Source organism: Stenella coeruleoalba (genome assembly GCF_951394435.1).
Source record: "Stenella coeruleoalba genome assembly, chromosome: 1".
Classification (NCBI taxonomy): Eukaryota; Metazoa; Chordata; class Mammalia; order Artiodactyla; family Delphinidae; genus Stenella; species Stenella coeruleoalba.
This window is the reverse complement of record NC_137169.1, coordinates 38,666,205-38,685,194: the sequence shown is the minus strand read 5'-3', so window position 1 is coordinate 38,685,194 and position 18,990 is coordinate 38,666,205. Positions and strand designations below refer to the sequence as shown.

Here is an 18,990-nt window from a genome sequence, read left to right as displayed (position 1 = left end):
CAACATCCAGCAAGAAATGTATAAAATAAGAGGAGGACCAAGGATGAAACCCCGAGAAGCATCATGGTTTAAGAAACTTGCAGAAGAAGAGTTATCAAAGGAGATTTAAGAAACAGCAGTCACTGAAGGAGGAAGAGAATCAAGAGAAATGGTGTCACAGAGAACAAAGGAGGAAGGAGTTTCAAAAAGACAGGAAGTTAAAGGCTACAAGAAAAATGACTGAAAATATCCCCTAGATTTGATAGAGATCACTGGTAACATCAGCAAGAATAGTTTCAATGAAGATGGAAATAGAGTCTTAGTGCAAAGAGCTGAAGAGTAGAAAATGAAAAAGTAAAAAATGTAGACTATTCTTTCACAATTAAGCATAAAAGTGGAGAAAGGGCATTAAATCCAGAGAACAAGGAGAGAGGATTTAGTTACTCTGAATGGAAGCATTCCAATCTCTGAAACAAGAGTTAAGAATGTGTGTGAATGAGCCACTCTTCAAGTTTCTCTGGTTCCAATCAGAAGCTCATGTATCTCTTTTCCATTGAGCTTCAACTATTTCTTGCTGTGCCCACTCTTCCATTTCTCCTTCACGTTTCTTGTATGTGAAAATATCTATTAATGACTATAATCTTGAGAATCTATAGTGGAGAGTTTTCATGTAAATGCAAGGTATCTGTTTTTAGATGGGACCTATTTTAGTTTGATAGCTGTTAGTCTCAGCATTTCACACTGAAGATGGTGATGCATGCACCAGAAAAGGAAACATCAAGACTGAGAGAATGGCAACAATGGGAGGGTCATGGGAGGGCGAGAGGGAGGGAAAGAAAGAGGGAGGGAAAGAAAGAGGGAGGGAAAGAAAGAGGGAGGGAGGGACAAAGTCTGGAAGAAAACGGAAATGGGAAAGGAGGAAAAAGAAATAGAAATGGAAGGAGGATGGACTGTCTGCACGCTGGGAAGGGTCAAGCGTACACATATGAATGTTCAGTTGTAGCTGATCCTAGACCAAGGTAGAGAATGTTTCCTACGGTCCAATTTCTTCCCAGGTGAAGTGGAATTTCCAGTTCTGCCATTCTCAAACACCACGACCACCCTCCACAATCAAGAAATTCAATACTGATTTTTTTCGTTACTCAAAGGGAAGCAGATTTAATTTCTCAGTTCCTTGGTGGTTTTAACTGGTTGGCATTCATACTTCTTACCCTCCTCAACAAACTGATGGTTATCTCAACTGGCACAATCTTTCCATCTTTAATGTACTTTTCAATGAGTTCACCATACTGTGAATCTGGGTTCTTCCTTTCATCACGAAGAAGCTCTCCTGCAGAAAGGTGTGTGTAGCCATATTTCTGAAAGAACAAACACATAGGAAAAAGATCAAAATACATTCAACCCAGGGTTAGGACTACTGTTTGTTTCCCTTCATGGTAACTTTTATATTCTAATTTTTCTATAATAAACAAGCTCTGCTTATATAATAAATAAGTAATAAAGAAAAATTGAAGAGAGATTTCATACAATCCAGTTTGCTTAAAAAATATCCTTAATCTATGTAGCATATGGTAGCTATAATGTTCACAAATCATGCAATCAACCCGAAACTTATTTAACCATTCAAGGCATTAACAGCTCATCATATTCCTTCACAAACACAAAGTTTAAATGTTTTTAATAATGTTCAAAGAAATGTCTAACAAAAATCTATATAATTCAAGGCAAAACCCCCCCAAATCTTACCACAGTTGGCTGTACCCACCTTCTATAAGATCTTCCCTTCCTTAAACTCAACACATCTAAATTGAACTCATCAGCACTTACACAAACCCCATTCTTCTGTTTTGTTCCCTTTCTCAGTAAACAGTACAAGTCCTACCCCTCCATGAAATTAGCTTTCCTGACCACTCTGGAGAGTGGACACATAATCAAATAGTGTCTTAGAATATCACTGTCTCTCCATCTAAACCAGTATCTTCTTTACCACTCTCAAAAGTCCATTTCCCACCTCTCTAGTTGTGACTAGAGAGGTCTCATCTGTAAAATGGGAATATAGATACCTATTTTATAATTCAGTGGTGATGATTAAATGAGATAATGTATTTATATAAAATGCCTACCAAAGAGCCTGACAGGCAGCAGGAGATAAAAGCCATCAATTACCTCCTTGACATCATGAAGATACTTATCTTAAATAACCTGGAAGCATTTTTATATTATATATACACACCATTTTTATATTATTACATACACGCGTGTGTGTGCATGTGTGCATATATATGTATTCACTTTAAAGGTTTTTGGGTTTTTTAAAAAATAAATTTATTTATTTATTTTTGGCTGTGTTGAGTCTTCATGGCTGTGCGCGGGCTTTCTCTAGTTGTGACGAGTGGGGGCTACTCTTTGTTGCAGTGTCTGGGCTTCTCACTGCAGTGGCTTCTCTCTGCTGCAGAGCACGGGCCCCAGAGCGCACAGGCTTAAGTAGTTGTGGCACGCAGGCTCAGTAGTTGTGGCTCATGGGCTCTAGAGCACAGGCTCAGCAGTTGCGGTGCATGGGCTTAGTTGCTCCGCAGCATGTGGGATCTTCCCGGATCAGGGCTCGAACTCGTGTCCCCTGCGTTGGCAGGCGGATTCTTGACCACTGTGCCACCAGGGAAGTCCGGCTTTAAAGGTTTTGACAGAGAGACCAATCAAAGGACTTAAGTGAGATAAAAGATATGAATACACTGTGAAAGGTCAGGAGTATAGTAGTATTACAATTGTGATAGTCATTATTAAGGATTTACAAATGATGTATTAGGTCAGGGTATAGGATAATAGTTGAACTAAGTCACATAAGATGCTATAGTGTTATTCTGCCATTTCCCCGTGGTTGGAATGAGAAAACAATACAGATCTAAGAGACAATTATGAATACTGAAAAGCTTCTTCCTCCACATGAACTAGCATGTTCCCTTTTATTAAATCAAAAGAACTGTAAAATCTATTTTCATAATAATAATTTCCATAATAATAAAATAGATTATTTTTACTCTCAAATATCAGAACACTGAGATCTATATTCAATGTTCAATTACAGCAATCATCTAGTCCCAAATTTTTACGATTCCCTAAATGGGTTTTTATCTCATTCATAGTAAGTGTACCATAAATATTTGATAACTTAAATTTTATCTTTAATTTCAATGTTAAGATTTGAGGCAGCCCACACTCCCACCCCTCCTTCCAGAATAGAATGTTTCAATTGCACATTTTACAAAACTTAACTCTCTCAATTACTGAGGCTACAGTGAGTTTTCTCTCTCTCTCTCTTTTTTTTTTTAAGATTGCAGAAGCCATTCTTTACTCCTTTTCTATCTCTAAAAATTGCTGGCTAAACTTGTTCTTGTTTATTACTAAAGTGAGCCAACAATAAGGTAGTCAGCAAAGAAAAACAAACTAAATAGTTTATTTGCTGACTAAAATTGGATATAAAGTTTGAGGAGAATAAACAAAAACCATAGTATCACTCATGTCTCTCTTAGGCATACAATAGCTCCTTGCATGAAAAGAAATGATCAAAAGTGTATTTAGTTGTTGTAACAGGCTTTTAAAAACACTCCCATCATTTACAGAAAATGGAAATAAATACAAAAGTACTTAATTATTTAAATTGTTATTTTAAAATTATTTTCACACCACACCATTTTTAAATGTCTACTTTTATCACCAAGTATAAATTTTTGAAAGACGGGTATGGATATGGAAAAGACTTTATAAAAAACGAGATGTGACCTACTTTCCCATTTACTATGTACAATTTTCAGAAAGCATTTTGCAACGGCTGTCCACAAAATTTTACAGCAGCTTCATTTTCCACTGCTTACTCTGGCTCCTGCTTGGAAGTCTATGCTTGCTGGATGCTCTCATCTGGTCTAGAGATTATAGCATATGGTAATATTGAATAAATGCAGAGACAAACAGTGCTAAACAATGGCAAACGCTCAGTGAAACACCAACAATACAGATTGCTCTGTACAGATTGCCTTGGCTGTATGAACAACATATACATTTAGAAACCCAGCTAGTAATTTAGAAATTAGTACACACACTGTTTGTTTCCTGACATTGAAGAGCTCAAATCTGCAAGCTTACATTACATTACAATGGGTTTTGGCATATCACTTTTTTAAAAGAGAGACTAGTTGTAAATTGTAGAAGTGTACAAATGATATGTTTTTTAAAAATTACACAGAAAACAACCTTATCTGCAAAGTCCAAGGAGATAAGGAATTTAAATAAATATTATCATGTCAAATCTATATATGTCTATTTCTCATCCACATTCCATTTTTTAAAATCCTCTATTTACCAGTTACTTTTTTATACTATATTTTTCTTAAGGATTTTGCTGAAGCTTTCCACTTACCACAGAGTTTCTACAACAAAAAAGCAACTATCACTTACACACTAGTTATTATGGTATTTAATTATAGCTAGACTTTAAAGAGCATGTTTTCAAAGCATTCTGCTGTCATTAAATAGTCACTGATGCCAATTTTGAGGAAAGCAAGAATGGATATTTCCCAGGCTTAACCCAAACTTTTTCACATTCTCTGAAATTTCCTAGCAATTAAAATCTAGTGGGTCACTAATTACAGTCTTAAGACCAACATTTAAACCACAGCAAATTATAAACACTATAAACTATAATAGCTACAATTACAAGCCACTATTCAGCTAAAAATAGTAGTTTTCTAGTGACAAATGTATAAATTCAATTCATTTAGAGTAAACGTCTAAATTTTTTTACTTTCATTTTCTCCTTTAAGAAGCTGAAAAACAACTCAATAACTTCTGTGAATTAGACACTAAGATTTGGAGGGAGGAGAAATGCACCATACTCTCAACAAGTACAGAACAGCACTCTGTTACTACAACTAAGCAAATGTTGACAATTTTACGGTATCAAATCTCAAATCATCTTGATAACTTCTCTCCCTTCTTAGCAATTCTCTTTCTTCCTTTCTAAATTTAGGTAATGTCGTTCTATGTGAATAAAAACAACAACAAAAAGAATCAAAACCAAAACAATAGCAAAAAAAAGAGTTCAAGGTACAAATGATGCGTAAATGGCAAGTCCTTGGGGGCAGAGGAGAATCACATGCCAGGCACCTCCTCCTGTGAGTATGGCAATTAGAAAGTGCCATTGGACTGCTACTGAGCCTTGAGCTACATAGAGGGAACACAGCAGAGATAGCAGAAACAAATATATTTTTAAAGCAACTGAATTAAAACTATTGGTCCTTTAAATAGCTGACACATCTATGAAGCATCTAAGACTAAGTTACTTTGCATTCCCTGTAAGATGAGTGAACCTTAAAAATCTAGTTCTGATTATGTACTGTGAACAAGGCACCTTCAGCGTAACACCTGGAAATGCTATCCGGAGCCATCCAGACTCACCAGTTTGGCACTGTTGCAAACAATGTCTTTAGAGCTTACAGCATCCCAGCAACACTTCATGTAAGGCTATCATTTATTTCAAAAGGCATTTCCAACAGAACTTTTTCTGATTACTTTGAGATGTCTGATAAGCACTTTCCAGTAACATTACCTGCCAGTCTTGGAGAACTTACTTTTGACTCTAAGAACTGCTGTACAGTGCCCAGATGCTTAAAATTGGTGAACTGTTTAGGGTTCCTTCCAGTTTTACCCACAGAGGGTTAGAAAAAGGATTTTTCTTATAATCACCATTTTACAGAGGTTAGAAAGAAAGAAAGAAAGGGAGGGAGGGAAGGAGGGAGGAATGGGAGTGGATAGAGAGAGAGAAAGGGAAGGGGTAGGGAAAAGAGGAAGGAAGGAGGAAAGGAGGCATAGGAAGGAAAGAAGACAGTGGGAGAAAGGTTAAATAGAATATCTGACTTAAATTGCTAGCTGATTTCCAATCTCATTTTTAGTCCGCCCTCATTGTATTTCCAAATGTGTACATCACGTCTGACCATGCCTATTTAATTACAAATCTACATATTAACTATAAACTATGAAAGTTATAAACCAAGCTAAATCTTTTCCTAGGCAAAATCTTTAGCAGACAGACTCCAAATTAACATGAAGCATATTTCTTTCTCTAATTAAAGAGTGATAGTTTAAAAGCTTATATCCTGCAAGGAGAAAGGAGGAAGGATATAATCCATTCAACTGCAGACAATTACAGCACTATTTTATTTTCCTCAATGTTTTGCTCTTCACGTAAGAAAACCTTAATTCAGGCAATACATGGAACTTATTTTAAATCCATAAATATTTATTAAGTCTCTATAAAGTGCCAGGCAATGTGCTAATTTGGGGAAATAAATAGGTTATATTCACAAAGGATGAAATAATGACTTACATATTTACAGTGACTTGAGCCCTACTATTAATTAATAAAGTCAATTTTTCATATTTGCATTAACTTTTCCTAAGGAATTCAGTCTTTACCAGCACTGTCTGCTTGGGGAAGAGGTGATTCTTCAGAGGCAATGACAAGAAGGTAGAACAATAAATAAAACTTAAAGAAAGGGTGATTTAGAAGCCATGAAATAGACTGTTTTCTCATTTGTGTAAGGCCTCAATATCCCTCTGACATTTTGCAGAAGACTTCTCAGAATATTGAGGATTTTGGCATCTGTTCTACATACCAAATGGACCCTATAGCAACTGTGAATTGGAATTTTCACACTCCAATTTCATTCCAGTTGGTCATTTCCAGTATTTTTACTTCTTTTAATTCATCTCAGCCATTCTGAATCAATGCACATTCCCTATAACAGAAAGGGATGGAAAATAGTCAAAGATGAAGATGAGGCCCAGAAGCCTCCAGGGATTCCAGGAGCTCAATAATTTGAAAATTTCCAACATTAATGGATAGGTACAGAGGTCTTGTTAATCTTAAGAAACACTCATCTCATCTTGTTAATTAAATAATCAGTTCTTTTTTTTTTTTTTTTTTTTTTTTTTTTTTGCGGTACGCGGGCCTCTCACTGTTGTGGCCTCTCCCGTTGCGGAGCACAGGCTCTGGACGCGCAGGCTCAGGGGCCACGGCTCACGGGCCCAGCCGCTCCGTGGCATGTGGGATCTTCCCGGACCGGGGCACGAACCCGTGTCCCCTGCATTGGCAGGCGGACTCTCAACCACTGCGCCACCAGGGAAGCCCTAAATAATCAATTCGTATAGTCACTGCAGAGCCTACAAGCAACACACTCATATCACTACAACACAAACGCTGTTGCAGGTGGTCTAAGAGCCTAGAATTCACAGTTAATTCAATTCCTGTGAGAACACTCAGAGGATATACATCAAACCACTCAAATGAATCTCTAGCCTCTATTCACTTTATGAAAGAGAGGTTTCTTAAACACTAAGCAGTACAGTACCAACTGTACTTATTTTTTTAAAAAAAGGTAAGTAACATTAAAATGAGAATACCATTTACCCAGGGAATACCAAAAGAAAGTCACCCTAAGAAATATAACTACTTGGGAATACAATTTGTAAAGAGCCTCACTACAAAATAACCACAACATTTTAACAGCTTGGGTTCTCTTTAAGAACAAGAATTTATTTGGATTTACCAATCAACACTTGAGAAAAATGTGCAAAGGATACCAAACACTGAATTCAGTAATATATGCAAACATAAAATTTGAGCACTTGCAACATTATCAAACAAATGGAGAAATGCATTTAGAGAAACACAGAGGCTTCAGCAAGGATCAGAAGAACATAAGAACCGTGCATGAAGTCACATACTTAGAACACTGAACTAATAATGTGAGATAAGGGTTTTTTTGGTTTTTTTTTTTTTGCGGTACACGGGCCTCTCACTGTTGTGGCCTCTCCCGTTGCGGAGCACAGGCTCCGGACGCGCAAGCTCAGCAGCCACGGCTCATGGGCCCAGCCGCTACGCGGCATGTGGGATTTTCCCAGACCAGGGCACAAACCCGTGTCCCCTGCATCGGCAGGCGGACTCTCAACCACTGCGCCACCAGGGAAGCCCGAGATAAGGTTTTATAACTAAACTCTTTCACAATCCAGTGTGACTCTAGGAAATTTATTTAACCTTTTTTAGACTTCAGTTTCTTCATTTGTAAAACAAATAGTATCTATACTACCAGAAATCATATCTATACTACATTACACTATCAGCCACAGCCAAATATCATTATTAGCTGTTAAAACTAGGAGTGTGAAGAACATACTCCTAAAAACACGGTCTACGCTACTAGATTCAAGACCTACTATGAGAGCACTCAGACGGGTCAGGGAGGAGTTAGACTAACTCATATAGGCTATTCCTGGAGCAAAGTCCAAGATAATCAGTGGCTAAACTACTAATTACATAGCAATAAAGGAGTGAAGTCAAAGAATAACTATAGAACAAGGAAAATATGATACATGAAAATGCAATTCACTATGAAAATACCCTCAAACACACAGGCTCCAAAAACTGGCATCACAGATGTATTTGAGTACATTAAAAATCTTATGAGAACAAGAATGCTTACTATCTTCTTATAAACAAACAGATCAATAGCCTTCCAACCAATTAGCAATGGCTAATTAGAAAATATACATTTTAAAAGATCCTATTCGAGTCAATTGTACCTCAATTTAAAAAATCCTATACAAAACAGTACTAAAAACTTAAATTTAGGGATAAATCTAAAACTAGTATATAAGAATTATAAGAAGAAACTAGAAACACTTAAAATCAGTATCATAAAAAGAAGGCATTCTATGTTCCTGGATAGAAACATTCGATACTGTAAATATTTAAATTTTCCACAAATTAATCTATAAATTGATGGCATCCGCAATCAAACTTCACCTGGGATTATTTATTTTTTAATGAAACTTGATGAGTTGATTCTCAAGTTTATCAGGAAGGGTAAATGTGAGAGAATGACCAAATTCGAAAATAATATTAACTACAAATGGGAACGTGTCCTACCAGGTGGCATAAAATATTATAAAGCTACAGTAATTAAAACAGCATGATACTGGTATAAAAATAGACAAACGGAAAAATGAAATTCAACAGAGTCCATAAACAGACCCAAGTATAAATGGGAATTCAATAAGTGACAGAGTCATCATCTAAAAGTCAATGGGGAAAAGATGAACTATTTAATAAATGATACTATGCAACTGGCTACCCATCTGAAAAAAAATTAGACTCTTGCATCATATCATATGCAAAACTAAATTCCAGGTAAATTAGAGTTCTAAAACAATACAATATAAGCAAAAAACAAAACAACCCTAGGATAGTATCAGGGGAAGATAATCTTGAGATAGAGAAAGACACTCCAAAACAAGAACCAAAACAGCTAAGATTTATGTTTGACCACGTGAACAATAAAAACTTATCACAGATATAACCAAATGACAAGCAATAGCTTGGGAGAAAATATTTTCACCATACAAAGGTGATAGGGTAATATACGTTGTATACAAAGAGATCCTACTAACAAAGAAAATAGCTCAATACAAAAATGGGCAAAGAAAAAACAATTCAGAGAAAACAACAGATGCTCAACCTTACTGGTAATCATGAAAATGCAAATTAAAGCAATGAGATTTCATTTTTCACCCATCAGATTGGTTAAAATAAAGACATATCTCGCTATGGCAAGGGTGGGGGTGGGGAAGAACCAGCATCCTGACAGTTCGTGGGAGTGTAAATTGGTTCAGCCTTTTTAGAGGGCAATTTGGCAGAGTCTAACAAAATTTAAGTTTGCATACCCTTTGGCTCAGTAATTCCATTTCTAGGGGCTGTGCTACTGAAATAGTTGCACATGTGCACAAAGACATATGTAATGAATGTTTATGTCAGCATCATCTGTAAACAGAAAATCTAAATGTCCACAAATATATGAATAGTTAAATAGATTATTGTATATATTATGAATGGAGTTGAGCTATCTGCATGTTCTGATATGGAAAGCTATCCAAGATACACTGTTAAGCAAAAAAATAACAATAGACAACGTTTGTGTGCGTGCATTTTTATCTGTGTATAAATACATCAAAAGAGGACCAGAAAGCCACACACAAAAACGTTGGTAGGTGATTACATAAGGAGAGTAGGCTGGGACTTCCCTGGCGGCGCAGTGGCTACGAATCCGCCTGCCAATGCAGGGGACACGGGTTCCATCCCTGGTCCGGGAAGATCCCACATGCAGCAGAGCAACTAAGCCCGTGCGCCACTACAGAGCTTGTGCTGTAGAGCTCGCGATCTACAACTACTGAGCCTGTGTGCCACAACTCCTGAAACCCGTGCGCCTAGAGCCCATGCTCCACAACAAGAGAAGCCACTGCCATGAGAAGCCTGCGCACCGCAACGAAGAGTAGCCCCTGCTCACCGCAACTAGAGAAAGCCCATGCGCAGCAATGAAGACCCAAAGCAACCAAAAAAAAAAAAGAGTAGGCTAAGGTTAAGGAGAACTTTCACCTTACGTACTTCTGAATTGTTTCAATCTCAATGTACATGTATATAAACTTACTAAATTTTTAATTTAAAAAAAGCATATATTCTATCCACACATCTCTAAATGGCAAATATCACACTCTTTTTTTTTAAATTTTAATTTAATTAATTTATTTTTTATACAGCATCACAAAGTAAGATTGTTGATTTAAGTGTTTTATTAATATCAAATCCTAAGAGAACAGCAAAATGAACTGCCTCACATTAGGAATAAAAATCCCTACATAAAAAACATTGTCTAAGGGCTTCCCTGATGGCGCAGTGGTTAAGAAGCTGCCTGCCAATGCAGGGGACACGGGTTCGAGCCCTGGTCCAGGAAGATCCCACATGCCGCGGAGCAACTAAGCCCGTGTGCCACAACTACGGAGCCTGCGCTCTAGAGCCCGTGAGCCACAACTACTGAGCCTGCGATCCACAACTACTGAAGCCTGCGTGCCTAGAACCCATGCTCTGCAACAAGAGAAGCCACCGCAATGAGAAGCCTGCACACCACAACAAAGAGTAGCCCCCACTCACTGCAACTAGAGAAAGCCTGCGCACAGCAACGAAGACCCAACACAGCCATAAATAAATAAATAAATAAATAAAAATATATTCCATCAATAATGTGTGTAATGGAATGCTGTAAAAAAAACATTATCTAAGTTCAAGAAAAAAGAAAAACAGTACCTGTACAATCACAAACTTATTTAAAATTTAAAACTAAATCACTGTAGAGAATAGCAGCAAAAATCAAGTCAAATGTTTAGATAAAAATTTCTCTGGAAAGTGATCCATTCCTTAAACAAAGGAGAAACAAAAGTATAATATAGCAACACTGAAACACACTGCATGGGCATGAAGTCAAGAGTTATAGAAAGAGACAGAAAGCAGTCCAGTTTTATAGCCTAAAAACAGATGGAAATTTAGAGACATACTCAGTTGAGAGGATCCAAAAAGCACAGCAGCAAAAGTTTAAAAGGAAACATATTTCAGTGAAGCCTTACTCTAGACACTAGAGTTCAAAATTATAAGCAAGATGTTCTGGAAATGACACCTCCATGACAGACAATGTACCCACACTACTTCTAGTCTCCAGAATGACCCCTTGGAGCACTTTCAGAACTTTATTGTGCCAACCACTCTCAACTGACGTTTTTTTAAAAAGAGAAAATTAATCTAGCTTAGACAACAAAGAATCATCTTCATTTTTAGTCCATCAACCTGTGCTAATAGGACAAAGTGTGAAGAAAATCAATATTTGGCTTTAAAAAATAGTATATGTTTCCAAACTTTTTTGGTGTAACATTTACCTTCATGATTACATTTTTCTCAATCTAAAATTAAAGTCAGTCTAAGAATATACATTTTTGATGGTATAGCCGTCATATCCTAGCCCAGCCTGGGATTCAATGTTGACCATAGACAACTGTACCCATTTATATAATGTAGAACAGGATATAAGGGATTACTGGTTCTTGATTAGAATCTAACTTCTTCACACAAAGGAAATGTCCTAGAAAGTGGTAAGCTTATGGGAAATATTTATGGAAAGCTTTCTTTCCTGCCACGACTACACAACAGGAAGAATGCTGAAAACCATTTTGCAAAATGGACAGCCTCTCCCACCTCTCTAGCCTGACTTAACTTGGACCCAATTATGCCCTGGAATCAGTCAAGGAAGTATCAAGAATCTGTTGCTCCCACTCTTCCTTTCCATCTACCACTATCTCCTCTCTCTTCCACCCTCAACTCTCAGTCCCAGGCACAATACACTTACCAGTTATACCTCTTTTACAGTTCTGGCCTCACTTTATCAATCTTTTAATCTCTGCACCACAGGCAATAGAAAGCATACTGTATGTTCTAAAGTGCAAGATATGAGACCTCATCAAAATTTAAAACTTCTGTGCTTCCAAGGACACTACCAAGAAAATGAAAAGACAAGCCACAAGATGGGAGAAAATATTTACAAATCATGTATCTGGATAAGGGACTTGTACCAAAAATATATTTTTAAAACTTTACAACTTAGCAATAAAAAGATAAATAACCCAATTTTAAAAATTGCAAAAGACAATTTTTTAAATGCAATATTCTGGGGGGAAAAAAAAAGGACAAAGGATTCAAACAGACATTTCTCCAAAGAAGATATTCAGATGGCCAGTATGGGAAAGTTCCTCATTAGTCGTCAGGGAAATGCAAATCAAAACCATAATGAGATGCCAGTGCACCCTTCAGGATGGTTATTTAAAAAAAAAAGGACACGTGAGACAAGAAAGATGCTCACGGCATTAGTCATTAAGGAAACGCAAATCAAAACCACAATGCGATACCACTGCACACCTAGTAGGGTGGTTATAATCAAACAAACAAACATAAAATGATAAGTGTTGGTGAGGATAAAGAAACCACATATCACGGGCAGAAATGTAAAATGGTACAGCTGCTGTGGAAAACAGTTTGGCAGCTCCTCAACAAGTCAGAATTATTATATGATCCAGCAATCTCACTCCCAGCTCTATACCCAAAAGACTCAAACAGATCCTTGTATGCCAGTGTTCATTGCAGCATTACTCACAATAGCGGAAAGGTGGAAGCAGCCCTTATCCAACAACAGGTGAATGGATAAACAAAATGTAATAAATACATACAATGAAACATTATTCAGCCATAAAAAGGAATGAAGTTCTGATACATGCTAACATGGATGAACCCTGAAAACATTATGCTAAGTGAAATAAGCCATTAAAAAAAAAGGACAAATGTATGATTCCACTTACATGAAGTACCTAAAATAGGCAATTCAGAGGCAAAAAGTAGATTAGAGGTTACTAAGAGCTGGGGGAAGGGAAGAATGGGAAATTATTGCCTAATAGAGTTTTTGTTTGGGGTGATGAAAACATTTTAGAAATCGTGGTGATGGTCGCACAACACTGTAAATGTAATTAATGCCACTGAACTGTACACTTAAAGTGGTTAAAATGGTAAATTTCATGATATATTTTACCAAAATTAAAAAAATTAATAACGTAATATACCAAAAACACTGAATTCTATGCTTTTTAAATTTTATTTCTTTTTAATAATTTTATTTATTAATTTTTGGCTGTGTTGGGTCTTCATTGTTGAGTGCGGGCTTCCTGTAGTGTGGCAAGTGGGGGCTACTCTTCATTGCAGTGCGTGGGCTTCTCACGCACTGGTGGCTTCTCCTGTTGCGGAGCATGGGCTCTAGGCACGTGGGCTTCAGTAGTTGTGGCACACGGGTTTCAGTAGTTGTGGCTCATGGGCTTCGGTAGTTGTGGCTCACGGGCTCTAGAGCTCGGGCTTAGTAGCTGTGGTGCACAGGCTTAGTTGCTCTGCAGCATGTAGGATCTTCCGAGATCAGGGCTCAAGCCCGTGTCCCCTGCATTGGCAGGCAGATTCCTAACCACTGTGCCACCAGCGAAGTCCTGAATTCTACACTTTAAATGGATGAGTTGTATGGTATATAAATTATATCTCCAAGTATTTTTCAAAAAACACAGAATACAACTTCTGAAAAGTCAGAAACAAAATTTCCAAAACAAGGAATCAATTAATTAAATATGTAATCTACAGAGTACAATATCATATAGATTATGTAGTAAAAGTACATTTATTAACATGGTGATATGTTTGTGATATTATAAGTAAAAATCAGGTTTCCAGAGTATGAGCCTAGTAAAAAAAAAAAAAAAATCTCTGGAAAAATATGTCCCAAAATATTGATTAATGGTGGTTTTCTCTGGATGGTAAGATTACTGGTAATTTTTACACCCTTCTTTTTACTCATCTGTATTTTCTAATTTTTCTATAATGTATGTGTACTACTTATATAATTAAAAAGTAACCAAAAGTGGGACCTCCCTGGTGGTGCAGTGGTTAAGACTCTGCACTCCCAATGCAGGGGCCCAGGTTTAATCCCTGGTCAGGGAACTGGATCCTACATGCATGTCGCAACCAAGAGTTCACATGCCACAACTAAGGAGCCCATGCAGGGGGCCCAGGTTCAATCCCTGGTCAGGGAACTGGATCCTACATGCATGTTGCAACCAAGAGTTCACACGCCACAACTAAGGAGCCCATGAGCTGCACTAAGACCCGGTGCAACCAAATAAATTAAATAAATATATTTTTTTAAAAGTAACCAAAAGTAAAAGTATGCATATTTTTAATAACAGGACAGTTAAGGTGCATATTCAGGCTTAACTTATGAAACTTATCCAGTCATTAGGTCATTAGCTCCATCTGGCAACTAGTAACCTATTTTGAATATAAAGAGCATGTATACTATAAACTTTTCCTTAAATCCACTTGCCCTTTCTAGGATTTTAAAATCTAAGTTAACTCCAAACATTTTCTCTAAGTAGAAAGACCTTTCATGTTTGATAGACTCTAAAATACCATCCTGGGTTTTTAAAAATCTGTAAACTGATTAGTGTGGGTAATCATTTCCTTATGCTGTAGTAAACAATGGGAATACAATGCTCCCCAAAACTACTTTAATCTAAATTACTCTTTGATCTCTTCACTGTAGATCTTTTCTAAAATAATGCTAGCCTTTACAAATTTACTGAGTGCCATGTACTGTGCTGAACACTGTAGAAGCATTATGCTGTTTCATCTTTATAACAATCTAGTGAAATTGTCATTATTATCATCAGTTTACAAATGAAGATAACAGAATCAGAAAAGTTAAGCAACACAGCCACAGGTGTTAGACTGAGATGTGAACCAACAACTGACTTCAAAGTCTACATTGTTTCTACTACTATGCTATATTGTAAGAAAGTTGGCTCCAATGTCCCATTTCTTAAATATTTTTAATTAAAAAAAATTCACACACAATTGTTCTACTTCAAAAAACTACTCCTTTTCCAGCCTTTACACTTTGTTTGTTATCACGCTGAAGTTCTATGTAAACATGAAATACAGTGGGAATTTATTAAATACAATTCCTTGGTGCTCCCATTCATACAGCATAGAATGGCAAAGAAGATACACATATTCATAATGATTGGATTAACATGCCTCTTGAATGTGACTACACAGGATTACAACACTATCTAACAATGAAGTCTCAGTATACAGAACTGTTGTAGGGCTGGCAAGACCACCTATTTCCATACCTCTCATTTTATGAAAGGGGAAACTGAGATAAGCTGACTTGCTAGTTAGCAGACAGGAAACTGGCACTCAGGTCTCCTGACTCTCAGTGACGATTATTCCACAGTGGGCCTCTGAGGTAATTCCTAGGTGACAGACATGGAAATACAGAGTCTTGCCATCAAGCTACTATGGCCTTCGCATGACAGAATCTGCTGGTGGAAATTGAAAAGGAGACTCCAAGTTCATGGACTTTATCATTTTGTTGTATCCTAGCATGGAGAGAGGATCAGGAACTTTATCCACACACAGAGCCAGGCATATCTGACCCACCATTCAGCCAGATTCTGACCATCCTTCGTTTGCTTCGTTCTTGCCTTTCTCCACTTGTGACACCATTTCCATTTCCACTTGCCTCACCCAACAATCATTAAATAAGTAGCAAATAAAAATTTCCAGTTTAAAAACCTAAATTAACCATCAAGTCAATTCCCAATTACATAATATCAATAAAACATCTTCTGGACTGTCTCTTTACTCCCAGTAGACACCAAGAGAACAGAAATTCATGTTATTATCTACCTAATTATACTTAAAGTCTTATACGTTAAACACATAGAACTTTTCAGTGGCAAACATCAATGACTAATGCATCATGGAAATTCCAAACACAAAGTGAGCAAAGAAGCAGTCTTTTGTAGAGCCCCAAACTAAGCATATTCAATTGACTGTTGGTATAGAATATACCCTAATGATAAATGGAACCAACTTACCGGTCTTCTGGAGATAACTGATGGAAACCAAGCATGGAACATGTGGTTTTTTGGGGATCCAGTTCCTCAAAGTGAAAGTTTCTAAGAATGGTACGTAATAACTGGGGCTTCTTCCTTTACCAAAGTGCTGTTTGGTTAGCTTTGTTCACCAGCAGCAGGAAACTGTCAGCTAACAGTATGTTCAGTCACACCTGTTCTCTATTAAGTTCTAAATGCTCTTATCACATGTTCAGTCTATAAAAATGTCCTTAATTTAACTGAAATGTTAGAATAAATACATTCTCATATGCCAACTGGGCTAAAAGTACTAGCTTTAAGGTTAGCAAGAGTCAGTGTGATCAAGCTAACATGACACAAAGAGTAAGATGGTTATCCCGTCTCCACCTTTTCTCTCTTATCTAGTCTGAAAGTCCCACTACTAGAGTGGTTTCTCTGAAATGCTCTCAATTTCAATTCAGAAGAACAACCATTAAAATACTGTACTCCTATGTGACTTTCGGAGGTCTCACGTGACTACAGTCCTCTCCTATTAGCATCTTAACTAGGTGTTTAATCGATTACCATCACTAAAACTTTAATCCAAAGGATGTAAATCAAGTAGATTTCAATGGGAGTAAGGATAAGGGGAAGAACTGACATTGAAGAGGTGTTCTGAGCTAGGGCAGACCTAGGTAGAGGTGTCTAATTTTGATGGGGGTGGAAAATATACATTCATTCAGAGAAACTCCTCCCAGGACTTCCCTGGTGGTGCAGTGGTTAAGAATTCCCCTGCCAATGCAGGGACACGGGTTCGAGCCCTGGTCCAGTAAGATCCCACATGCCATGGAGCAACTAAGCCCGTGCGCCACAACTACTGAGCCTGCACTCTAGAGCCTGCGAGCCACAACTACTGAGCCTGTGTGCCACAACTACTGAAGCCTGTGAGCCTAGAGCCCGTGCTCCGCAACAAGAGAAACCACCGAAATGAGAAGCCCACATAACACAATGAAGAGCAGCTCCTGCTTGCCGCAACTGGAGAAAGCCTTCGTGCCGAAGACCCAACAGAGCCATAAATAAATAAATAAATAAAACTTACTAAAAAAAAAGAGAGGAACCCCTCCCAGCACAGCACACTCATGTAGTTGGATACATATACATAATCTCTAATATTTGTATATTTATTAATATATAATTTTATTATTATTTTTTAATGTATGACTGAGCTGGCCAAAAATTAAAGGAGTAACTCAAATTCAGATAAATCAAGAAAGCACAAATCCAGAAGAGCGAGAGAGTGCTGGAGCTATGGCTGCCCTGGGGACTTTCCCCATCCCCAAATCACAGGTGGCTAGAGCCCAGGATTTAATCAGCCACAGAGAGGGGAAAGGAGACAAAGACTGAGACCTAAATAGGATTGGAGGTCAGATCAATGAGCTCCACATAAAGTCAGGACCTCTCAAGGATGATACCCTAGGTGCTTGAACTAGGAAAAAAGAACCTACCATGTAAAGAGTACAGCAAAATTTCCTAACCACAAGCCCATACTGATTAAAGAACCTTCTGAAGGATATACTTCAAGAAAGAAAATGATCTCAGAAGGAAGATCTGAGGTGCAAAAATAAATGGTTAGTAAAGAAAATGGTATGTATGTAAGTTATTCTAAACAAACATTTGTTATAAAACATTAACAGGTCATTTGCGGGGATTAAAAAAAATGTCAATATAGAATTAAAATCCTAAAAAAAAGAATAGGACAGAAAATAGAGTTGTGTCCTAAGGTATTTGTATTGTTTGGGGGAGAGTAAAAATATTAATATTAGACTTAAGTTAAATAATATGTGTGCTTAAAATTTCTAGGGTAACCACTAAAAACAGATTGTACAGCTTCCAAAGTACAAAGGAATAAATCAGGAAGGAAAAAATTCTTAAGCAAGTCAAAAGGGCAGGCAAAACTAACACAGAAAAAGTACGATGATGATGATGATAATAAAAATAATAGTTAACATTTATATAGGAATTATCACATGCCAGGCACTGCTCTAAGTACTTTACATACATTAGCTCATTTAGTCCTCACAACACCCCTCTGAGTTAGATACTATATATTATTGTTCCCATTTTACAGATGAGAAAATTGAGGCATAGAGAAACTAAACCTTTGCTAAGATCTCACACATAGTAGGTGTTACGATAAGATTCAAACCCAGACAGTCTAACTCCGGAGTCTGAACTCTACATACTGCCTAGTAGACAATACACTGGTATGACACTTTGACATTTGTTCATATCCTTGCAAATCAATTTTTCTTCAGTCTACTGACTAAGAATGACCGCCGAAGTGTAGCTACTGACGCTGCTCAAGATATTTCTTTCATTGACTATTTATAGATAAGCACAGAATAGGCAAGGAGAGAGATGCTAACATATATGAAGTGGCAAACACAAAGTAGGCACTGTGCCAGACATTTTATTACATGGATTCTCTTGGCTAGTCCTCATAATCACCCTGTAAAGTAGATTAATATCCCAAATTTTCAGGGGAGAAAACCAAAGAGCCAAAAATTTAAATAACTCACTAAATGGCAGAAATCCAGGTATGACTGGCTTCAAAATCTACTTACCAAATGTTTATTCAGC

The 18,990-nt window shown here is 37.2% G+C and overlaps 2 protein-coding genes across 4 annotated transcripts in view; one reads left to right on the top strand and one right to left on the bottom strand.

Moving 5' to 3' along the window:
• Positions 1-18,990, top strand: part of STIL (STIL centriolar assembly protein) — a 143,659-nt gene that overhangs the window by 53,704 nt on the left and 70,965 nt on the right. The window lies entirely within an intron of this gene.
• CMPK1 (cytidine/uridine monophosphate kinase 1) overlaps positions 1-18,990 on the bottom strand; it is a 36,524-nt gene that overhangs the window by 9,368 nt on the left and 8,166 nt on the right. Inside the window, exon 2 of the mRNA XM_079913328.1 lies at positions 1,191-1,337. Coding sequence (XP_079769454.1) covers positions 1,191-1,337 — 147 coding nt within the window. The remainder of the gene's footprint in view (positions 1-1,190; positions 1,338-18,990) is intronic.